We start from the raw sequence: 26131 nt of genomic DNA, 5'->3' as shown, positions 1-26131 counted from the left end.
CCATGTCCCAATTTTGGTTTTGTCACATTTGTGACTATTACTATTACTATTACTACTACTATTACTATGACTATTACTACTACTACTACTACTACTACTACTACTACTACTACTACTACTACTACTAATACTACTACTACTACTACTACTACTACTACTACTACTACTACTACTACTACTACTACTACTACTAGTATAGCATAGTAGTAGTAGGAGGAGGATGAGGAGCAGTCGTAGTAGCAGTCACGACAAGCGTCCATAGAGACAGGCAGCCATATTCATTCATAATTACGTTTTAATTTAGGATTTACACCTGTGAAAAAAACATCCAAAACTATTCATAAAACAAGAATTTCGTTCATACTAAGAAGAAAAAAAAAATCTCTCTCTCTCTCTTTCTCTTGTTGTGTAATAATTTACGTCATCACTTTGAGCGTTGATAATTAAATGCATGATTGATGACTCATTATCGTGTTGTGGATTTTTAATGGAAATGATAGCAAAAAAAAAAAAAAAAAAGGTAGGGATGTAAGTCCTGATGCATGCATATGTCTAGCTTACATCACAAATGAAAATGATAGACGAAAAAAAGATTATTAGGAGTAAGAAAAAAAATAAAATGAAATATGCGTTCTAGCTACATTCTTCTTCTTCTTCTAGGTTCCATGCCTGGTCCAGGCTTCGGATACTGCATGAATTATCTCTCTCCATTCCTCCCTGTCTCTTGCTTTTTCAAACAGCTCTTGGATTGTTAGGTTGGTGAAGCCCTTCAGTTGGTCTATGAGTGTTTTTCTTTGTCTCCCCCGGGCGCGTTTACCAGGTATTTTTCCACAACTTGCCAGGTATTCATTCTTATCTTTCCTTACTATGTGTCCGAAAAAGGATAGTTGTCGATCCACTATTAAGGGCATTAGTTTCCTTTGTTGGTATGTTTGTTTTAGCACTTCTTCGTTCGTTTTATGTGCAGTATACGATATTCTCTGCATCCTTCTCTAGCTACATAAGAAACAACAAAACGACGATGCAACAAAATCGGGAACAAACGAAGAAATGACAAAGTGCTCAGGCTACTACACTATGCTCTCCAGTATTTAGAATAATCGATAGGCTCGAAAATGTTGACTCCAACTCCCAATAATATATCAAAATCGTTTCCAAAATTTGGTCAATTTTGGAATAATATTGTTTGATTCTCATGGGTAAGTGCATAGATTTAATTCAGGAATGTGGACGAATGTATACATTGCTAATACTAATATTGCTAAGTTATTGGGAGGCTCCGTAAGCTCCTATTGGAGTTGGAGTATTTGCTATTGACAAACTATTGATTATGATTGGACTTGGTGTCTAGACACTAGATTAGACATGGACGTCTATCCATCTCTTCCAATTTTTAGTAAGACTGCCTCTATTCTCACCCGGGATGAGAATAGCGAAAGGGTAGCTCTCTCACCCGCGGTGAGAATAGTCCAATGGACGGCTTTTGGCTATGGCTAGCACTATTCAGTATCTGATACTGAATAGTGGTTTTGCACTATTCAGTATCTGATACTGAATAGTGGTTTTGCACTATTCAGTATCAGATACTGAATAGCGGTTTTGCACTATTCAGTATCTGACCTGAATAGTGGTTTTGCACTATAATACGGTGTTTTTTTTTCCGAAACCTGACAAAGTTATGGGAAGAGTGCAGCTGTGGGAGTGAATATGGGACTCAGAGAAGTGTACACCAGTGGGGTGTGAACCTGGGACTGGGTTTCGGCGGGTTTCGTAATAAAAAGCAATTACTTTTTTTACGAAACCCGACGACACCTGGCAATATCCGACAAAGTTATGGGAGGTAGGCAGCAGCGTGTGTGTGTGTGTGTGCGTGTGTGTGTAAGGGGGGGGGGGAGGAGGGGATGAACCTGAGATTCAGGGAAGTGTACACCAGTGGGGAGTGAACCTGGGACTCTGGGTTTTGTAAAAAAGCAATAACAAAATAGGGGGGGGGGGGAGATTACTTTTTTTACGAAACCCGACAATATGCGGCAAAATTGTGGAAAGTAGGCAAAGCGTGGGGAGTGAACCTGAGACTCAGTGAAGTGTACACCAGTGGGGAGTGAACCTGAGACTATGGTTTTCGGCGGGATTCAGCGAGTTTCATATAAAAGCAATTGCTTTTTTACGAAATCCGGCAATATCCGACAAAGTTGTTGGAAGTAGACAACAGTGGGGAGTGAACCTGAGATTCATGGAAGTGTACACCAGTGGGGAGTGAACCTGAGACTCTGGTTTTCGGTGGATTTCAGCGAGTTTCACATAAAAGCAATTACTTTTTTACGAAACCCGACAAAAACCTGGCAATATCCGACAAAGTTATGGGAAGTAGGCAACATGGGGAGTGAACCTGAGACTCAGGGAAGTGTACACCAGTGGGGACTGAACCTGAGACTCTGGTTTTCGGCGGGTTTCAGCGTGTTTCATATAAAAGCAATTGCTTTTTTACGAAAACCGACGAAAACCTGGCAATATCCGACAAAGTTATGGGAAGTAGGCAACAGTGGGGAGTGAACCTGAGACTCAGTGAAGTGCACACAAGTGGGGAGTGAACCTGAGACTATGGTTTTCGGCGGGATTCAGCTAGTTTCATAAAGAAGCAATTACTTTTTTACGAAACCCGACAAAACCTGGCAATATCCGAGAAAGTTATGGGTAGTAGGCAACAGTGGGGAGTGAACCTGAGATTCGGGGAAGTGTACACCAGTGGGGAGTGAACCTGTGACTGGGTGTCGGCGGGTTTTGAAAAAAAAAAAGCAATTACTTTTTGTTTACGAAATGCGCCATCTCCCAACAAAATCACGCAAAGTTATGGAAAGTAGGCAAATAATGGGGAGTGAACCTGAGACTAAGGGAAGTGTACACCAGTCGGGAGTGAAGCTGAGACTATGGTTTTCGACGGATTTCAGCGAGTTTCACATAAAAGCAATTATTTTTTTACGAAACCCGGCAATATCCGACAGATTTTGAAAGTAGGCAACAATAGGGAGTGAACCTGAGATTCATGGAAGTGTACACCACTGGGCAGTGAACCTGAGACTCTTGTTTTCTGCGGATTTCAGCGAGTTTCACATAAAAGCAATTACTTTTTTACGAAACCCGACGAAACCTGGCAATATCTGACAAAGTTATTGAAGTAGGCAACAGTGGGGGGTGAACCTGAGATTCATGGAAATATACACCAGTGCGGAGTGAACCTGAGACTCTGGTTTTCGTCGGGATTCAGCGAGTTTCATATAAAAGCAATTGCTTTTTTACGAAACCCGGCAATATCCGACAAAGTTGTTGGAAGTAGACAACAGTGGGGAGTGAACCTGAGATTCATGGAAGTGTACACCAGTGGGGAGTGAACCTGAGACTCTGGTTTTCGGTGGATTTCAGCGAGTTTCACATAAAAGTAATTACTTTTTTACGAAACCCGACGAAAACCTGGCAATATCCGAGAAAGTTATGGGAAGTAGGCAACAGTGGGGAGTGAACCTGAGACTCAGGAAGTGTACACTAGTGGGGAGTGAACCTGAGACTCTGGTTTTCGGCGGGTTTCAGCGAGTTTCACATAAAAGCAATTACTTTTTTACAAAACCCGACTAAACCTGGCAATATCCGACAAAGTTATTGAAGTAGGCAACAGTGGGAGTGATCCTGAGAATCAGGGAAGTGTACACTTGTGGGAATTGAACCTGGGACTCTGGATTTTGTAAAAAAGCAATACCAAGGGGGAGGGGAATTACTTTTTTACAAAACCCGCCAAAAGCCGACAAAGTTATGGGAAGCAGGCAGCAGTGGGGAGTGAATCTGGGATTTGGACACCGATGAGGATTGAACCCGGGACTGCGAGAGGCTGATACCAGTGGACAGTGAGCTCAGAATGTACTTTTATTTCGAAACCTACCGAAATTGTCAAAAGTTATGGGAAGTGGGCACCATTGGGCAATGAACCGGGACTCAGGGAAGTGCACACCGGTTGGGAGTGAACCTGGGACTGTGAAAAGAGGAAATCAGTGGAAATGAACCTGGGACTATGGAAGATGGATACCAGTGGGAAATGAAGCCGAACTATGGGAGTTGGGTACCAGACGAGAATGAAGCAATTACTTTTTTACGAAACCCGCCAAAACCCGCCGAAAAAACCATAGTCTCGGGTTCACTCCCCCACTGTTACTTTCTTCCATAACTTTGTCAGATATTGGCGGGTTTCGTAAAAAAGTAATTGCTTTTTTTAAAAAACGAAACCCAGTCCCAGGTTCACTCCCCAATGGTGTACACTTCCCTGAGTCCCAGGTTCACTCCCCACTGCTGCCTACTTCCCATAACTTTGTCGGGTTTCGGCAGGTTTCGTAAAAAAAGAAACATCCATAAAAATACCACGTGTATTCAGTAAATAGATGTCAATTGTAGTCTAATATTCAGTATCTATTTAAATTATTTATTATTATTATTATTATTATTATTATTATTATTATTATTATTATTATTATTATTATTATTATTATTATTATTATTATTATTATTATTATTATTATTATTATTATTATTTTATCATCATCATCATTATTATTATTATTATTATTATTATTATTATTATTATTATTATTATTATTATTATTATTATTATTATTATTATTATTATTATTATTATTATTATTATTATTATTTTTATTATTATTATTATTATTGTCATGTAAATTTCAATATAATACGGCAAGTAATTCTCGGAAGTACATCGCTCAATTAAAAATGAATTTATAATGAATCGGGTTTGTCTTAGATGACAAAACAAACAAACAAACATCAACAACAAGGAGAACAACAACAACAGAAAAAAGCAAGATTTTAAAAAGTAATAAACAATAGAAGAGCACAATAATGAAAAACAACAACGCGATGATAACACATAAAAGATATTCGTAATAAATCGATAACTGATTAAATTACTCGAACTACTTGATTAAAAAAAATCATAACCATAATCATAATAATGACGATGATGACGATTACAACAACAACGATAATAATAATAGTAAGTAATAATAATAATAATAATAATAATAATAATAATAATAATAATAATAATAATAATAATAATAATAATAATAATAAAAGAACAATAGTATATTATCAACATTAAAGTATATTTCAAGCAAATAAAATTATTAAAACAAAAGTTTTAAAAATATAAATAGACAGAAGGAATTTTTAAAAAATATGGGGAAAAAAAAAAAAAAAGTTACCCTTACAGGGATTTGAACTCTCGAACCTTAAGCTCAGAGTCAAACAGCTTATATCCACCATGCCATGGTGTCACTGAACTTTTAAGAGACATTTAATCATGTCTATTCAGACATTAAAAAATGTATTTGACTGCCTCTCTTATTTTGATATTTTGAACTATGTTAATTGCACGATAGCAAAAATTTAAAAATTTCGATCAAAATATTTTTACAACTTTGAATCGGGCTGTCAGTTACTGCACGTGTTCAATCTGGAAGTAGGTCAGCAGTTCAACCGAGATTGTCGTACTTTTCACTCTCTCTATAAAAAAGAGTTCCTTATGGATACTGAATCGTGGCAAAGCACTATTCAGTATCTGATACTGAATAACCACTTCTTTTGGCTATTCTCACCCGGTCAGTCACTCAGATTCAAGAGAATCGTGAGTCGATTAGTGATTAGTAATTAATTAACTTTTGTTATCAATAACAATATTTTCCTAATTTATTTGATTGGGTTTTTTTCTGTTTATCAAAACCAGAGTTATTTAAAGGTGTCAAAGCGTTAGTAGTGCTTGGCTGAGTGAAATTCTATTTGGCCACTTTTGAGGTTGAGATTGGCTACTAAACTAGTACTAGTACTACTATCATTGCAATCTTATCTCACCCTGTCTCCTGTCTAGCGGGAATGTCAGTCAGGTTGGATTATTTTAATCCAAACTGACCATTAAAATTTTTTGTGTGACTTCTTTGGATTACCATTTAAGTTTGGATTTTTGGTTTATTTTGCTTGTAAGAAATCCTCAATTTTCTTTTTCATATTTTTGCATAACAATATTTATTATTATTACTATTCCTCTTCTACTCTTAAGATTTTACTGAATTATCTTGTTAATCATATTTGGCTGCTAAAAAGAGGTTGGTTGAAACGTCTACCGTCTGCTGACCTTCAAAGTTTCTGTGGTATTCAAAGAAATCCTAGGAAATTTGTTATGCTAGCCTGACTTGGAACTGAAACTGAATTTTGCTTGAGTCTTAAGTTTTGTTTTGAGAAATGACAGGTGTAAACTTACGTATCAAGAGCTACGAGTTTAACGGCAGCGCCATGAAAGTGAAAGGCCGTTGCATTTTCGAGAAGGCAAAATGCAAAGTGGTCTTGTCTTGTCATTAAGTTTAAGTCACAACTCCGTGCATCGAAGATAGTCGCGACTGTGAGTGTGATGAGGACAAATGGACATTTTCTATTTTTAAAGTCCTTTTGTCAATTGCTATCAAGTACAATACGTTTCATCAATATGAGTGTAAAAGGTTAGATTGTAGTCGTTACCACATCATACTCCCTTAGTCACAACTCGGTGCATTGAAGATAATCGTGACTGTGAGTGTGATGAGGATAGTTGGACGTGTCTAGGCTTTTATCTTGGGTTTTATTGATTTCCCCATTCAAATTCAATTTGGCCATTAATTTTTAAAATATTTTCAGGTAGACAATTCCATATTCGGATAGTTCTTGATATTCAAAATTCGTAATGTCACTTAAAATATAAGCACGCATGCAAACACTCACGGCAACATTTTTCGTAACTTTGGAGGAATTTGTGATATTCCATGCACACGGGCCTTGGAATGGACTATAATTGTATGGATTCTATTATTTTTCATGTAACTTGGGTTCCTTTCTTTCAAATTCCCCATAAAATCTCTTTATCCTGATGAAAATGATAAAAAACATTTTATCACCACCATCACCATTACATTGAGGTGCAATCAAACCATACCAACACGTCCGTTCATCGTGGAAAATACCAACAAAAAAGACAAAAAAACAAAACGAAAAGGGTGTTTTGATACTTTTTGTAAATTTACAACAACAACCTCACAACCCAATTTAGACACTATCTTTGACACGAGAAAAGATTTGGTGGATTTTCAATTGGGTGTGAAAATAATTTGATTTAATAATCTTCAGCAGAATCCCCACATTTAAATAAATACAGTATGAGCCAGCAACAAGTCAGTCTGAGGATTCCAGTATTAAAAAAAAACAAAAAAAAAAACAAACAAAACCAAAAGGTGGGCTTTTATATAGCGCAATATACACTTAATGTGCACAAAGCACTTTACAAGGGGCCCCTGACCAACAGCAACATGTAATATGTATAACGAGACATGATGCCTGTTAGGCTATATTACAATTTTTTTTTCTTCTGACAGAGACAACGATGTTTAATGGCCAGGTACTCATTTTCGACCTGAGTATGGTGAGAGTATGTGAGTAAAGAGCCTTCCGATCTGAAAGCGAGTGATATAACACAAGACCACATAGCCGCTCAGAAGTGACTTAGTTTTCTAAACCTAGTCATCTATTTGAATACTTGACTCATGTGTTAGTGGGGGGGGGGGGGGGGGGGGGGGGGGGGGGTTGCAGGGTCGCTAGTGTCGTCTATCCACTGGTAGGTATTAGTTGACTATCTCCAAAAGGAGGTAAGTAGGAAAGTTATTTTTGCTCTCTCCCCCCCCCCCCCCCACTCCTTTCCCAATTCCCAATGTAATTACCACCCAACACATGTGATCGTTGTGCCAGCTGTGCAGACTGTTGTCTTTATGCATTGGGTGGCAAAGTTGATTGTCATTTTGATTATCTACTGGTGTCAAATTCCTATTTTTTATTGGTCTCACATTCCTATTTTTTTATTGGTCTCAAATTCCTATTTTTTATTGGTCTCAAATTCCTATTTTTTTGGTCTCAAATTCCTATTTTATGTCTTTCTGATTCCACTTTTGGAATGTGATGGATTGTTAGATCTGACCAGCCTGTGATGTTTTTCTTTGAGAAATTATGTTTTGTTTTTTTGTTTGTTTTGTTTCTGTTTTTTTTTGTTTTTTTTTTAAAACTTGTACAGCTTTTTTTGGACGAGTGTGGTGTGACACTAGACTTGTGACTCATTGGTCATGGGATGGGGTCACAAATGGAGTGAAGTGTTGGGTCTTTGGAAAAAAGCTCTTTAAATTGATTTGAAATTTATAATGGTCTGTAACTTAATGTTTGCAAGAAAAAATATGTTATTTGAACCAATTTGAAATGATGTTTGACAGAGCGCTAGGCTAATATCTCAAATTCTTGCGTAGGATTTTTCATCTACATTTTTTACACTATGAGCGTTCTACACTTATGATTAATTAAATCATGAACAATTTTCAAGAACTTAAAAAAAACAAAAAACAAAACAAGCTTTTATACAGCCGAAAGAGTGAAAATGGAAAGGCTTCGTATGTACTGTTGTGCTGATGAAGGGTTTGTACCCGAAACGTCCATTGTCTGTTTTGTTCCCATACGAAGCCTTTCCATTTTCACTCTTTCGTTAGTATTTTACGATCACCGGCTTCAGGCAGCCCCTGCCGTTTTCTACTTTTATACAGCGTAGCTTAATATCCACTAAACATGCTCAAAGCGCTTTACAAAGGGTCCCTGACCAACAAAAGCAACACGTTACATGTAGAATGAGACATAACACTTGTTAGGCGATATTACATTTTTTTTCCGACAGAGACAGCGCTGTTAACGGCCAGGTACTCATTTTACACCTGAGTATGATGAGAGAATGTGAGTAAAGAGCCTTTTCCAAGGGCTCTACTATGCACTGAGCGATACTTGAACTCAGGACCTTCTGATCCAAAAGCGAGTGTCATACCACAAGACCACATAGCTGCATTTCAGTAGTCTATAACTATTTGTTTCGACTTTACATTGCTGTATTGATATAATCTATTATTTTTTCATTCCATTCTAAGATTTATAGACATTGTCTGTAAATAATACATAACAAACTATTTGAGATAGGGTAATCATGTGCTATGGATAGGGCATGAGATAGGGTAATCATCTGCTATGGATAGGGCATGAGATAGGGTAATCATGTGTTATGGATAGGGCATGAGATAGGGTAATCATGTGTTATGGATAGGGCATGAGATAGGGTAATCATGTGCTATGGATAAGGCATGAGATAGGGTAATCATGTGTTATGGATAGGGCATGAGATAGGGTAATCATGTGCTATGGATAAGGCATGAGATAGGGTAATCATGTGCTATGGATAGGGCATGAGATAGGGTAATCATGTGTTATGGATAGGGCATGAGATAGGGTAATCATGTGCTCTGGATAAGGCATGAGATAGGGTAATCGTGTGTTATGGATAGGGCATGAGATAGGGTAATCATCTGCTATGGATAGGGCATGAGATAGGGTAATCGTGTGTTATGGATAGGGCATGAGATAGGGTAATCATGTGTTATGGATAGGGCATGAGATAGGGTAATCATGTGTTATGGATAGGGCATGAGATAGGGTAATCATGTGTTATGAGATAAGGTAATCATGTGTTATGGATAGGGCATGAGATAGGGTAATCATGTGTTATGAGATAGGGTAATCATGTGTTATGGATAAGGCATGAGATAGGGTAATCGTGTGTTATGGATAGGGCATGAGATAGGGTAATCATGTGTTATGGATAAGGCATGAGATAGGATAATCATGTGCTATGGATAGGGCATGAGATAGGATAATCATGTGCTATGGATAGGGCATGAGATAGGGTAATCGTGTGTTATGAGATAGGGCATGAGATAGGTTAATCAGGTATTATGGATAGGCCATGAGATAGTTTAATGGTGTGCTATGGATAGGGCATTTGATGGATAAGTCCTATATTGAGCCTTAAATAAGATAAAATAATTATTTTCTCTCACCCTTTTTGGAACTTTTATATACCGCAATATCCATTTAATGTGCTCAAAGCTCTTTACAAGGGATCCCTAACCAACAGCAACATGTAGCATCTAGAACGAAACATGACATGTATTAGGCAATATTACAAATTTTTAACGCTGTTAACACCTGAGTACGGTGAGAGAATGTGAGTAATGAACCTTTTCAAAGGACTCAACTATGCGCAAAGCGAGGCTCGATTCAGGACCTTCTGAACCGAAAGCGAGTGTCATACCACTAGACCACATAGCCACCCTATCCTGATTTGGCAATCTGGGGAAAAGTTTTAAGAAACTGAAACATTGGACTGTTATATGCATGGAAATGCCATGTTTTGATTGGTCCTTTTTTAATGCCCAACATTATTTAATGCGGCCAAGGACAGTCTAAGCCTGTATAAACACAGAGAGGAAATGTTGAGCAAAAGGTCTGCTATGAGAATTGATAACCTGAGGTAGGTCTGCTACGAGAATGGCAGCTAAATGACCCTTGCTTGTCCCAGGATTATGCTTTTTGACTTAGCAAATTTAAACGGCTATGTGGTCTTGTGGTATGACACTCGCTTTCAAGATCGGAAGGTCCTGGGTTCGAGTCTCGCTCGACGCATAGTTGAGTCCTTTGACAAGGCACTTTACACACATTCTCTCACCGTACTCAGGTGTAAAATGAGTACCTGGCCGTTCACAGCATTGTCTCTGTCCGAAAAAAATTGTAATATCGCCTAACAGGCGTCATGTCCTGTCCTAAATGTTAAATGTTGCTTTTGGCGAGGGACCCTTTGTAAATTGCTTTGAGCACGTTTATTGGATATTACCCTTTATAAAAGCTCTTTAAAAACAAGGATTATGCTTTTTGACTAGCAAATTTAAACAAGGAGCAGAAAAAGCCCTAAATCTAGATTATATAATATTGTAGAACATTTCAAACATCTTTTGTTTTGGGATCATGTCTAGATTATATTGTAGAACAGTCCAACCATATTGTTGTTTTGGGATCATGTCTAGATTATATTGTACAACAGTCCAACCATATTGTTGTTTTGGGATCATGTCTAGATTATATTGTACAACAGTCCAACCATATTGTTGTTTTGGGATCATGTCTAGATTATATTGTACAACAGTCCAACCATATTGTTGTTTTGGGATCATGTCTAGATTATATTGTACAACAATCCAACCATATTGTTGTTTTGGGATCATGTCTAGATTATATTGTACAACAGTCCAACCGTATTGTTGTTTTGGGGTCATGTCTAGATTATATTGTACAACAATCCAACCATATTGTTGTTTTGGGATCATGTCTAGATTATATTGTACAACAATCCAACCATATTGTTGTTTTGGGATCATGTCTAGATTATATTGTACAACAGTCCAAACATATTGTTGTTTTGGGATCATGTCTAGATTATATTGTACAACAGTCCAACCATATTGTTGTTTTGAGATCATGTCTAGATTATATTGTACAACAGTCCAACCATAATGTTGTTTTGGGGTCATGTCTAGATTATATTGTACAACAATCCAACCATATTGTTGTTTTGGGATCATGTCTAGATTATATTGTACAACAGTCCAACCATATTGTTGTTTTGGGACCATGTCTAGATTATATTGTACAACAATCCAACCATATTGTTGTTTTGGGATCATGTCTAGATTATATTGTACAACAATCCAACCATATTGTTGTTTTAGGACCATGTCTAGATTATATTGTACAACAGTCCAACCATATTGTTGTTTTGGGACCATGTCTAGATTATATTGTACAACAATCCAACCATATTGTTGTTTTGGGATCATGTCTAGATTATATTGTACAACAATCCAACCATATTGTTGTTTTGGGATCATGTCTAGATTATATTGTACAACAGTCCAACCATATTGTTGTTTTGGGACCATGTCTAGATTATATTGTACAACAGTCCAACCATATTGTTGTTTTGGGATCATGTCTAGAATTTATTGTACAACAATCCAACCATATTGTTGTTTTGGGACCATGTCTAGATTATATTGTACAACAATCCAACCATATTGTTGTTTTGGGGTCATGTCTAGATTATATTGTACAGCAGTCCAACCATATTGTTGTTTTGGGATCATGTCAAGATTATATTGTACAACAGTCCAACCATATTGTTGTTTTGGGATCATGTCTAGATTATATTGTACAACAGTCCAACCATATTGTTGTTTTGGGACCATGTCTAGATTATATTGTACAACAGTCCAACCATATTGTTGTTTTGGGATCATGTCTAGATTATATTGTACAACAGTCCAACCATATTGTTATTTTGGGATCATGTCTAGATTATATTGTACAACAATCTAACCATATTGTTGTTTTGGGATCATGTCTAGATTATATTGTACAACAGTCCAAACATATTGTTGTTTTGGGACCATGTCTAGATTATATTGTACAACAGTCCAACCATATTGTTGTTTTGGGATCATGTCTAGATTATATTGTACAACAGTCCAACCATATTGTTATTTTGGGATCATGTCTAGATTATATTGTACAACAATCTAACCATATTGTTGTTTTGGGATCATGTCTAGATTATATTGTACAACAGTCCAACCATATTGTTATTTTGGGATCATGACGGTATTTTTCATAAGGGTGTCCCGATTTCGCTCTTTGAAAAGTTGACTCCTATTCAATGTATAGCTCCTATGTTGGTGTCTCTTAGAGACTGTCAGTGACCGAAGGTTGGACACAGAGTTCTCTGAGAGACTGTCAGTGACCGAAGGTTGGACACAGAGTTCTCTGAGAGACTGTCAGTGACCGAAGGCTGGAGACAGGGTTCTCTGAGAGACTGTCAGTGACAGAAGGCTGGACACAGGGTTCTCTGAGAGACTCTCAGTTACCAAAGACTGGACACAGGGTTCTCTGAGAGACTGTCAGTGACATAAGGCTGGACACAGAGTTCTCTGAGAGACTGTCAGTGACAGAAGGCTGGATATAGGGTTCTCTGCTGTGAGGACGGTTCTAGTGTCATGCAAGGCTGGACACGGGGTTCTCTGAGAGAACTGTCGGTGACCGAAGGCTGGACACAGGGTTCTCTGAGAAACTGTCAGTGACCAAAGACTGGACACAGGGTTCTCTGTGAGACTGTCAGTGACCAAAGGCTGGACACGGGTTCTCTGAGAGACTGTCAGTGACCGAAGGCTGGACACAGGGTTCTCTGAGAGAACTGTCGATGACGAAGGCTGGACACAGGGTTCTCTGAGAGACTGTCAGTGACCAAAGACTGGACACAGGGTTCTCTGAGAGACTGTCAATGACCAAGGCTGGACACGGGGTTCTCTATGAGACTGTCAGTGACAGAAGGCTGGACACAGGGTTCTCTGAGAGCTGTCAGTGACAGAAGGCTGGACACAGGTTCTCTGAGAGGCTGTCAGTGACAGAAGGCTGGACACAGGGTTCTCTGAGAGACTGTCAGTGACATAAGGCTGGACACAGGTTCTCTGTGAGACTGTCAGTGACAGAAGGCTGGATATAGGGTTCTCTGTGAGACTGTCAGTGACAGAAGGCTGGACACGGGGTTCTCTGAGAGACTGTCAGTGACCAAAGACTGGACACAGGGTTCTCTGAGAGACTGTCAATGACCAAAGGCTGGACACGGGGTTCTCTATGAGACTGTCAGTGACAGAAGGCTGGACACAGGGTTCTCTGAGACGCTGTCAGTGACAGAAGGCTGGACACAGCGTTCTCTGAGAGCTGTCAGTGACAGAAGGCTGGACACAGGGTTCTCTGAGAGACTGTCAGTGACCAAAGGCTGGACACAAGATTCTCTGTGAGACTGTCAGTGACAGAAGGCTGGATATAGGGTTCTCTGTGAGACTGTCAGTGACAGAAGGCTGGATATAGGGTTCTCTGTGAGACTGTCAGTGACAGAAGGCTGGACACGGGGTTCTCTGAGAAACTGTCGGTGACCGAAGGCTGGACACAGGGTTCTCTGAGAAACTGTCAGTGACGAAAGACTGGACACAGGGTTCTCTGTGAGACTGTCAGTGACCAAAGGCTGGACACAGGGTTCTCTGTGAGACTGTCAGTGACCGAAGGCTGGACACAGGGTTCTCTGAGAAACTGTTGATGACCGAAGGGCTGGACACAGGGTTCTCTGAGAGACTGTCAGTGACCAAAGACTGGACACAGGGTTCTCTGAGAGACTGTCAATGACCAAAGGCTGGACACGGGGTTCTCTATGAGACTGTCAGTGACAGAAGGCTGGACACAGGGTTCTCTGAGAAACTGTCGGTGACCGAAGGCTGGACACAGGGTTCTCTGAGAGACTGTCAATGACCAAAGGCTGGACACGGGGTTCTCTGAGAGACTGTCAGTGACCGAAGGCTGGACACAGGGTTCTCTGAGAAACTGTCGATGACCGAAGGCTGGACACAGGGTTCTCTGAGAGACTGTCAGTGACCAAAGACTGGACACAGGGTTCTCTGAGAGACTGTCAATGACCAAAGGCTGGACACGGGGTTCTCTATGAGACTGTCAGTGACAGAAGGCTGGACACAGGGTTCTCTGAGACGCTGTCAGTGACCAAAGGCTAGACACAGGATTCTCTGTGAGACTGTCAGTGACAGAAGGCTGGACACAGGGTTCTCTGAGAAACTGTCAGTGACCAAAGGCTGGACACAGGATTCTCTGAGACGCTGTCAGTGACAGAAGGCTGGACACAGCGTTCTCTGAGAGGCTGTCAGTGACAGAAGGCTGGACACAGGGTTCTCTGAGAGACTGTCAGTGACCAAAGGCTGGACACAAGATTCTCTGTGAGACTGTCAGTGACAGAAGGCTGGATATAGGGTTCTCTGTGAGACTGTCAGTGACAGAAGGCTGGACACGGGGTTCTCTGAGAAACTGTCGGTGACCGAAGGCTGGACACAGGGTTCTCTGAGAAACTGTCAGTGACGAAAGACTGGACACAGGGTTCTCTGTGAGACTGTCAGTGACCAAAGGCTGGACACGGGATTCTCTGAGAGACTGTCAGTGACCGAAGGCTGGACACAGGGTTCTCTGAGAAACTGTTGATGACCGAAGGCTGGACACAGGGTTCTCTGAGAGACTGTCAGTGACCAAAGACTGGACACAGGGTTCTCTGAGAGACTGTCAATGACCAAAGGCTGGACACGGGGTTCTCTATGAGACTGTCAGTGACAGAAGGCTGGACACAGGGTTCTCTGAGACGCTGTCAGTGACAGAAGGCTGGACACAGCGTTCTCTGAGAGGCTGTCAGTGACAGAAGGCTGGACACAGGGTTCTCTGAGAGACTGTCAGTGACCAAAGGCTGGACACAAGATTCTCTGTGAGACTGTCAGTGACAGAAGGCTGGATATAGGGTTCTCTGTGAGACTGTCAGTGACAGAAGGCTGGACACGGGGTTCTCTGAGAAACTGTCGGTGACCGAAGGCTGGACACAGGGTTTTCTGAGAAACTGTCAGTGACCAAAGACTGGACACAGGGTTCTCTGTGAGACTGTCAGTGACCAAAGGCTGGACACGGGGTTCTCTGAGAGACTGTCAGTGACCGAAGGCTGGACACAGGGTTCTCTGAGAAACTGTCGATGACCGAAGGCTGGACACAGGGTTCTCTGAGAGACTGTCAGTGACCAAAGACTGGACACAGGGTTCTCTGTGAGACTGTCAGTGACCAAAGGCTGGACACGGGGTTCTCTGAGAGACTGTCAGTGACTGAAGACTGGACACAGGGTTCTCTGTGAGACTGTCAGTGACCAAAGGCTGGACACCGGGTTCTCTGAGAAACTGTCAGTGACGAAAGACTGGACACAGGGTTCTCTGTGAGACTGTCAGTGACCAAAGGCTGGACACAGGGTTCTCTGAGAGACTGTCAGTGACCGAAGGCTGGACACAAGATTCTCTGAGAGGCTGTCAGTGACAGAAGGCTGGACACAGGGTTCTCTGAGAGGCTGTCAGTGACAGAAGGCTGGACACAGGGTTCTCTGAGAGACTGTCAATGACCAAAGGCTAGACACAGGATTCTCTGTGAGACTGTCAGTGACTGAAGGCTGGACACAGGGTTCTCTGAGAAACTGTCGGTGACCGAAGGCTGGACACAGGGTTCTCTGTGAAACTGTCGGTGACCGAAGGCTGGACACAGGGTTCTCTGAGAGACTGTCAGTGACCAAAGACTGGACACAGGGTTCTCTGAGAGACTGTCAGTGACCGAAGGCTAGACACAGGGTTCTCTGAGAGACTGTCAGTGACCGAAGACTGGACACAGGGTTCTCTGTGAGACTGTCAGTGACCGAAGGCTGGACACAAGATTCTCTGAGAGGCTGTCAGTGACAGAAGGCTGGACACAGGGTTCTCTGAGAGGCTGTCAGTGACAGAAGGCTGGACACAGGGTTCTCTGAGAGACTGTCAGTGACCAAAGGCTAGACACAGGATTCTCTGTGAGACTGTCAGTGACAGAAGGCTGGACACAGGGTTCTCTGAGAGACTGTCAGTGACCGAAGGCTGGACACAGGGTTCTCTGAGAAACTGTCGGTGACCGAAGGCTGGACACAGGGTTCTCTGAGAGACTGTCAGTGACCAAAGGCTGGACACGGGGTTCTCTATGAGACTGTCAGTGACAGAAGGCTGGACACAGGGTTCTCTGAGACGCTGTCAGTGACCAAAGGCTAGACACAGGATTCTCTGTGAGACTGTCAGTGACAGAAGGCTGGACACAGGGTTCTCTGAGAAACTGTCAGTGACCAAAGGCTGGACACAGGATTCTCTGTGAGACTGTCAGTGACAGAAGGCTGGACACAGGGTTCTCTGAGAGACTGTCAGTGACCGAAGGCTGGACACAGGGTTCTCTGAGAAACTGTCGGTGACCGAAGGCTGGACACAGGGTTCTCTGAGAAACTGTCAGTGACCAAAGGCTGGACACGGGGTTCTCCGAGAGACTGTCAGTGACCAAAGGCTGGACACGGGGTTCTCTGAGAGACTGTCAGTGACTGAAGGCTGGACACAGGATTCTCTGGGACACAGGATTCTCTGAGAGACTGTCAGTGAACACCGGAAGTTCGTTATGTAGACACCTTCAAATCGAAAGTTAAATTATTGCTACAAGCACATCTCAATTGCCTCATGTTGTAAACAAACTGGTTGACCGTTTCTAGGTTTCTTCACGGATTGGGTACCTAATTATAAGGAACAATTGTCAGTAGCCTAATTAATTCCCGCACAAATTAGTTTTCTGCCATTGCTTTGCTCAAGTGAGCTTGCTGTTTACCTTTCATTTTGATTCTTTGGATTTTATCGCTACGACGAATTACGAAGAGTTTCAGTTTCAGTCAATTTTTAGAGAGCTCATTTACAGGTCTACACAGGGTTCTCTGAGAGACTGCCAGTGACCGAAGGCTGGACACAGGGTTCTCTGAGAGACTGTCAGTGACCAAAGGCTGGACACAGGGTTCTCTGAGAGACTGTCAGTGACCGAAGGCTGGACACACTGTCAGTGACCAAAGGCTGGACACAGGGTTCTTTGAGAGACTGTCAGTGATTGAAGGCTGGACACTGGGTTCTCTGTGAGACTGTCAGTGATTGAAGGCTGGAAACAGGGTTCTCTGAGAGACTGTCAATGACCGAAGGCTGGACACAGGGTTCTCTGAGATGCTGTCAGTGACAGAGGGCTGGACACAGGGTTCTCTATGAGACTGTTAGTGACCGAAGGCTGGACACAGGGTTCCCTTAGAGACTGTCAGTGATCGAAGGCTGGACACTGGGTTCTGTTTTGGAAATATGTGACCCACCGTATCAAAGCGGTATTATGTCGGGATCCACTCGGGATGGGAAATTGAATTCATAGCCACAAATATCCAACTTGGGTTTAATTTCTGTACGTTATGGTGGAGTATAAAGACTATTTCTTGCATTGCAAAAACTTCTAAGGTCCAATTTCTCATCATTTTATCTCTAAATTCACTTTTTGGGGTCTGGATCATCCCGACATAATACCGTTTTGAGACGGAGGGCCACATATTCTGTAAACAATCGGGTGTATTTCTCTTAGTGTGATGGTGTCAGGATGAGACTTTTAAATGATCTCAAACTAAGTACACATCGATGGTATGCTGCTTATAGAATCTACATCTGTTCCCTATTTGAACTGATTCCCCTTTGCCTTACTTTTTTTTGGGCGCTAAATTCTATAATTGTTTGACTATCTTATTTTTTTCCTTTTTTCCTAGAGATGTTGATGAAAGACTCGCTTGAACAGGAGGAACAATCGGCAACTCTTCTGGACGTCAAGTCTGAAACGCCAAGTTTGGGTAAAAGTATTTTATCAACGTTATAATTTCGTTCAAAGTCAAAACCCTTCTTCAGCCGACAACAAAAAACATTAAAGACATAAATACATTAGGAGATTGACGACAGAGAAATTTTGTAGGTCCTACATAGTTGAGTCCTTGGAAAGTGCTCTCTACTAACATTCTCTCACCATACTCAGGTGTGAAATGAGTACCTGGCCGTTAACAGCTGTCTCTATCCGAAAAAAAAAAAAAAGTAGTATCTCCTAACAAGAATCGTGTCATGTCCTGCATGTTAAGTGTTGCTGTTGGCTAGGGACCCCTTGTAAAGCGCTTTGAGCATGTTTAGTGGATATTGCACTATGTAAAAACTCATGTTTTCTTATATATTGTTTTTTCTTTTCTTCTGCTTTTCCTTCTATTGTTGTTTCTTTTTTTCTGACTTGTTCGTTTGTTTATTATTTAGTCGTCAACTGTTTTTGTTTGTTTTGAGTGAGTATATGTCTGTGTGTGTGTGTGTCTCTCTCTCTCTCTCTCTCTCTCTCTCTCTCTCTCTCTCTCTCTCTCTCTCTATCTCTGTGTGTGTGTGTGTGTATGTATTTGTTGTCTTATTCTTTGGATAAGTGATGTAGTAAATGATTTTAAAAATGATTCCTATTTTTCAGAAGACGAGGATTTGGATGTCGACAACTGTGACAATCCTGTAGATGAGAGACTCCACGAGGACATTAAGATTGAAATCGACATTGATCAAACAACTGACAATTGTGTTGAATTTCTACGAGATTCTGAAAATGACATCAAGTACGGCACAGATACAACTTTTGGACAATCTTCAACACCTCAGAATACACTGGATGTAATACGATGTGATGCAGATGGAAGAGAAAAGAGTCTTCAAGCGGAAAATACATTGTTAAATTCTTTTGACAGAATTATTCCTTCATGTTCAGGCTTAAAGTCAAATGTTGAAGCTCAAAAAGACAGAAATTTTTATTGGATTCTGAGTGATAAAATATCATCTTCTTATAAGGATTTATTTAAAAATTCAATTCCTGTTCAGAAAGGTGAAAAAACGTCCAAAGAATTACTTTTTCAGAAGTCAAGGTTAGAACATGATCCAAAAAATTTGTTTTTGGAAAATGAATGTCCCACTTGTGGAAAGATATTTAAATATAAATATCTGTTGAAAAAACATTTGTTAAGTCATTCGGGAGAAAAGCCATTTACATGTCAAACTTGTGGAAAAACTTTTGCTGAAAATGTAACGTTGCGCCAACACTCAAGAATCCATTCTGGAGAAAAGCCGTTTAAATGTGATACTTGTGGGAAATCATTTGCTCAAAGGAGTGGCTTGTGTCAACACTCGGAAATTCATTCTGGAGAAAAGCCGTTTAAATGTGATACTTGTGGGAAAGCATTTACTCAAAAAAGTGGCTTGTATCACCACTCAAGACTCCATTTTGGAGAAAAGCCATTTAAATGTCTCACATGTGGAAGAGCATTTGCCAAGCGTATCAATTTGAGTGATCATTTAAGAATCCATTCTGGAGAAAAGCCATTTAAATGTCTTACTTGTGGAAAAGTTTTTAATCGTAATTCAATCTTACGGCGACACTCAGTAATCCATTCTGGAGAAAAGCCGTATCAATGTCGTACATGCGGAAAAGCCTTTTCTCAAAAATCTGGCTTGTGTTACCACTCAAGAAATCATTGTAGAGAAAAGCCATCGTGATATCTTGCATGCGAAGATGCCTTTGCTCAAAGCCTTTACGTGTGTTGAACCTGTGACTTCAAGAAGTCGGGAAGAGAAGGGGGTTGTGGATAGCTCATAGGGTAGAGTCACGATCTCCTCGAACAGGCGGAGTTGTTGTACCAGTAAGGTTGCGGGTTTGAGCCCCCATCGCCACTGCAAGATTTTTATTCTCTATTGTTTTCTGGCACTTTCCTATTCACTTCATTTCTTGTTGTTTGCTCAAAGCATACAGTAGGATTCAATAGTCGTAACGTCACTTCCTTCCTAATGACGCATGGTAACTTAGTAACACTGGCTCTAAACTATCGGAACAATGGCGGACGCCCGTATGAAATATTTCTCCGGCGAGCCTAAAAGCGTAACCAGAGGGAAAAAAACACATAAATTTGATCATGTTTTGACATTTACACATTCTGATCACAAGACATATGAAAAGTTTTAGCCAGCATGAAGAATAATAAGTACCAATTTTCTTTGTTTAGAACCACGATGGCCACCATTGCTGGGCGACGTGATATCAGACTATTGTATCCAATTGCTAAAAACGTACTGCAAGACAAAACTAAAACTAGTTAAAACCCTAGTCATACCAATCAGAAACTTGGAAAATAACGAAAGGTGACAAAAGAAAGCTAAATATTGAGCTTTTTGAGCCTTTGTATTGCACAATATCCACTAAACGTGCTCAAAGCGCTTTACAGAGGGTCCCTGACCAACAGCAACATTAACATGTAAAACGAGACATGACGCCTGTTAGGAGATATTAAATTTTTTTTTCGGGCAGAGACAACGCTGTTAACAGCCAGATACTCATTTTACACCTGAGTACGGTGAGAAAATGTGAGTAAAGAGCCTTTTCCAAGGACTCAACTATGCGCCGAGCGAGGCTCAAACCCGGCACCTTCCGATCCGAAAGTGAGTGTCATACTACTAGACCACATAGCCGTAATATGTACTCCAATCCAGATGTTCGACGAATCTTGAATTTAAAATTCAAAATGGCGTGACCGCATTAGCAACGAAAATGGATTATATATGCATATTCTGCTCCCTCTGTGTGGAATGCAATGCTCTTTCAGCAGACACCAGACAACGTAATTCTCTGGCCTCCTTTAAAGCCTTTGACCACAAAGTGTTTCCTTTCAGTTTTCTGTGAGTGATTTTATTGATTTTATTGAATTATATATATGATCGCATGTGCATATATGTATAAGCTCTTCCGAGTAGTTCTGGTGGAAAGGGGCGCTATAGAGATTATTATTATTATTATTATTATTATTATTATTATTATTATTATTATTATTATTATTATTATTATTATTATTATTATTATTATTATTACTATTATTTTATATTATTATTATTATTATTATTATTATTATTATTATTATTATTATTATTATTATTATTATTATTATGATTATTATTATTATTATTATATTATTATTATTATTATTATTATTATTATATTATTTTTTATTATTATTATTATTATTATTATTATTATTATTATTATTATTATTATTATTATTATTATTATTATTATTATTATTACTATTACTATTATTATTATTATTATTATTATTATTATTATTATTATTATTATTATTATTATTATTATTATTATTATTATTATTATTATTATTATTGTTTAAAAGCTTGGAATTATTTTTTTTTTAAAAAGACAACAAAAGTAATGGATCATTGCCAATGAAAGGCTCTTTACTCACATTCTCCCACCGCCCTCAGATGTAAAATCAATATAAAAAAAAAAATAATAATCGAGCTGCTTCAAAATCCCACAGACAAGAACACAAAACTACAGAAATTCTATCTTCATTAGAACTATCTCGGAGTGGAATGGGCTGGATGAATTGGTCATCATGGCACCACACCTAAACGATTTCAAGGACGCCGCTGAAATACAACCAGACCATTGGTTTCTTAAAATGGATGGATAGAATAAAAAATGAAGAAGTATGGAAAAGAACACAGCAGAAACCAGTGGGAGAGGAAATAGGAAGAAGACGATGGAGGTGGATTGGACACACGCTTAGAAAGAATGACTACACTATAACAAAGAAAGTATTGGACTGGAACCCTCAGGGCAGAAGATCAAGGGGAAGGCCATGAGGAACATGGAGAAGAATTAAAGAAGCTGATATACAGAGAAGTGGTAAGACCTGGAATGAGATTAAAAAGTTAGCTCAGGATAGAGAAGGATGGAAACTGTTTGTCTGTGGCCTATACCCTGTCCCAGGGTGACAAAGGCAATGATGATGATGATTGGTTTCTTCAGCGCCAACCCCATACAGACAGAATGTGCAACTTATTTGCAAGTCTGATAACTGACTGCAATGATAGACTTGATTTAGCATTGCTGTAATGGACTATAATCTGCGTCAGTATAAGCGTATTTCCATTACAACAATGAGACCATACCAGATTGGGTTATCAGACCTGTAAATAAGTATACGTCGATCATTGACATTGACCTCGCACCAAATCATTATCTGCCGATTTATATATATGTGACCCTCCATCTCAAAACGGTATTATTTCGGGATGCTTCAGACCCCAATAAGTGAATTTAGAGATAGAATGATGAGAAATTGGAGCTTAGAAGTTTTTGCAAAGCAAGAAATAGTCTTTATACTCCAGTATAACGTACAGAAATTAAACCCAAGTTGGATATTTGTGGCTATGAATTCAATTTCCCTTACCGAGTGGATCCCGACATAATACCGCTTTGATACGGTGGGTCACATATATATATATATATCTACTAAGGAACCCCCCCCCCCCCCCCCTCATGACAAATCATTAAATTGATCATCATGCCCCCCCCCCATTGAGGAACTCCATTCATCAGCATTAAACTTTGAAACGAAAAAAAAAATATTATCATGTAACAATCCACTTAGGTTGTTGTTTTATTTTATTATTTTTTAATTTGTAAAGCATTCGCTTTAGATTCCTAGTATGCATTTTGTGATATCAATTATTATTTTATTAACGTGATATTTAACTTGTCAGTTTTATATTATATAATGTGTACTAAATATTATGATCTGCCAACGTAAAGCGCCAGTAGTGAGCATTTGTGACCCATCGTCTCAAAACGGTATTATGTCGGAACGAACCAAATGCTTAAAAGCCAAATTTAACGTTAAACTGGTCAAAAATATAAATTGTTTGCATCAGCACCCTAAAATATGGTAACAATTCTCCTCAATAAAACATACAAATTCAACACAAGTCTGATATTTCTGGCTATAAATACAATTTTCAACATCTTAACCAACCCGACTTAATACCTTTTTGAGGCGAAGGGTCACATTTGATTGGAACTTTTATATTATAACAATAATATTATTTCTCTGCTTCTGTCTCTGTATTAAGTGATGTATTCCCTTTTCTTTTATAGATTGTTTTTGTTATTGGATGAAGAAGGGTGTTGAGTTTTGAGCCCGAAACATTTCGTGTTTGGTATTTTGTTCTTACTCAAAAAACAAACAAACAAACTATGATATAACATTCATTTTTGTTCATTACTATTGACTCATGCTGCCGTGTTGGTATTGGTAGCATGTTGTGTGACATTCCAGTAATTGGGATACTCGTGAAAGCGTTTGTCGATTTGTCACATGTAATAATAATAATAATAATAATAATAATAATAATAATAATAATAATAATAATAATAACAATAATAATAATAATAATAATAATAATAATAATAATAATAACAATAATAATGCTACTACTAATAATAATAATGATGATGATGATAATAATAATAATAATAATAATAATAATAATAATAATAATGATAATAATAATAATAATAATAATAATAATAATAATAATAATAATAATAATAATAATAATAATAATAATAATAATAATAATAATAATAATAACAATAATAATGCTACTACTACACTAATAATAATGATGATGATGATAATAATAATAATAATAATAATAATAATAATAATAATAATAATAATAATAATAATAATAATAATAATAATAATAATAATAATAATAATAATAATAATAATAATATAACAATAATACTACTACTACTACTATTAATGATAATAATAATAATAATAATAATAATAATAATAATAATAATAATAATAATAATAATAATAATAATAATAATAATAATAATAATAATAATAATGATGATGATGATGATGATGATGATGATGATGATGATATTAATAATAATAATAATGTTTATGATTGACATGCTATTGGCGAACTGATAATGTCTGGGTAGGATCCCTGATCTCCCACAGTGGGCAGGGACTTGCAGTGTCTTATATCGCCCTGTATCTGTTTTCCAAATGCTTTCTGTCTTTGTCTAGGAATGAGATTACTTGGTTTTGTCCTGACCCAGGCCGGAGTCCTTGGCTGGGAGGGAAACAGTTGAATGTATAGTTATAGTTTTGGGAGATGATATTTTTTTTTGCTTGTAAATCAGCTCTCTGTTATGCATTGTATTATTTTTGTTTTACATATAATTTGTAAACATTTGAGTGTGTTCCTCTTAGCGGGGACCTGTGCTTGTGTCTGGATGAGACATTTAGGTGATCTCAATCTGCGCATTCTGGGTGGGGTTCCTGACCTCCCATAGTGGGCAGGGAGGTACTTACTGTGTCTTTTATCCCCCTATATCTGTTTTCCAACTTGCTTTCTGTCTTTGTCTTGGAATGAGATTACTTGGTTTTGTCCTGGCCCTGGTTGAGAGGGAAACAGTCGAATGTTTAATTATTGTTTTAGGAGATATTTTTTCCTTGTAAATCATCTCTCTGTTATGTATTGTTATAGTTGTTATTGTAAATTTATAGTGTAAGCATTTGAGTGTATTCCTCTTAGTGGGGATCTGTGCGCGTGTCTGGATGAGACTTTTAGATGATCTCAAACTAAGTACATGGATGGTATGCTCTTGGAATCTACACCAATTCCCTATTTGTACCATTTCCCTTTGTAAATCATCTCTCTTTATGTGCTGTTATTAAAAAAAACAAAAAACATATGATTTGTAAACATTTGAGTGTATCCCTCTTGGTGGAATATTCTCTAGTATCTGAGTGAGACTTTTAGGTATAATATCTCAATCTAATTAACCGGTAGATAACCACGCCTCTCGGACAATCGTCATAATGTAAACAATGGCAGTGATTGGTAGACACAACAAACTACACAGGTTATACTATAGATGGTATGTGTTAAGTAAAATACCCACTGTTCTACCTCTTGATCAGTCGAATCAACACAGAAAACTATGTGTAAACTTAAACATTTATAATATGATGGAGAAAATCGTGTGATAACCAGTCACCCATTTGTCAATATGAAAACAATAACAACGATCAGATGGAGGTCGAATTAGGTCACGCTATTGTTTATAAACAACCAACTATGTTTGTCCGAGCACGTGTTAAGGTGTGTCAAAAATTCCATGTTTTGATTGGTCAAAAATCTACTGGTTAATTACACTGATAGTGTGCTCTTGGAATCTACATCTATTCCCTATTTGTACCATTGCCCCCTGTCTTACTTTTTCTTCAAGTCCTTTTATTCGTACCATCCAATTTTCATCCTTTTTATTGGCGCTGATATGACCTAAATGTGTTCTAAGCGCCGTACAACCCTTAAAAAGAAACAAATAAAACAAGTATGGTGTTGCCATGGTAACCATGTCCTTTGTCTTTGGTGTCAATAGTTTTATGGCATTAAGATATAAAGATATTTCCAACCACAATCGAACTGATAATATTACAGAAGGACCCCACAAAAATATAGCTTTAAATTATTAAACAAGTCCGCTGATTCAATTAAATTATTATAACTTTAAAAAAAAAATTGGAAAACCTATTCAAGGTTTTGAGAATAAAACGTACCTATTTCTTAACACATAAAGGCAATACAATACACACAAACAAATATTGTCTTGTTGCTGTCTCGGGTTTGCTCTTCTGTTTTCTTGTAGCGGCGTTGGTCTGACCTATAGGGAATGAGATTAGCGGAAGAGTAGC

At 38.8% G+C, this 26131-nt stretch overlaps 1 protein-coding gene across 3 annotated transcripts; it reads left to right on the top strand.

The window, feature by feature from the left end:
- Positions 1 to 649: 649 nt before the first annotated feature.
- LOC144960469 (uncharacterized) lies at positions 650 to 21322 on the top strand. Of its 3 annotated transcripts, none has more exons than XM_078893582.1 (3): positions 650 to 1199; positions 18260 to 18340; positions 18988 to 21322. In XM_078893582.1, the coding sequence occupies exons 1-3, from the start codon at positions 1196 to 1198 to the stop codon at positions 20052 to 20054; spliced, it is 1152 nt and encodes a 383-aa protein (XP_078749708.1). In that variant the 5' UTR covers positions 650 to 1195; the 3' UTR covers positions 20055 to 21322. The 3 variants fall into 3 exon arrangements, with proteins under 3 accessions (XP_078749708.1, XP_078749706.1, XP_078749707.1); XM_078893580.1 differs by having other exon boundaries at positions 18260 to 18346; positions 18985 to 21322; XM_078893581.1 differs by having other exon boundaries at positions 1070 to 1199; positions 18985 to 21322.
- The last annotated feature ends 4809 nt before the right edge of the window (positions 21323 to 26131 follow it).

This window comes from Berghia stephanieae, chromosome 15, assembly GCF_034508935.2.
Source record: "Berghia stephanieae isolate SIO BIC M18660-M18661 chromosome 15, UCSD_Bste_1.3, whole genome shotgun sequence".
Taxonomy (NCBI): domain Eukaryota; kingdom Metazoa; phylum Mollusca; class Gastropoda; order Nudibranchia; family Aeolidiidae; genus Berghia; species Berghia stephanieae.
Note: the sequence above shows the minus strand (reverse complement) of the source record. Positions and strands in the feature narration are given on the sequence as shown.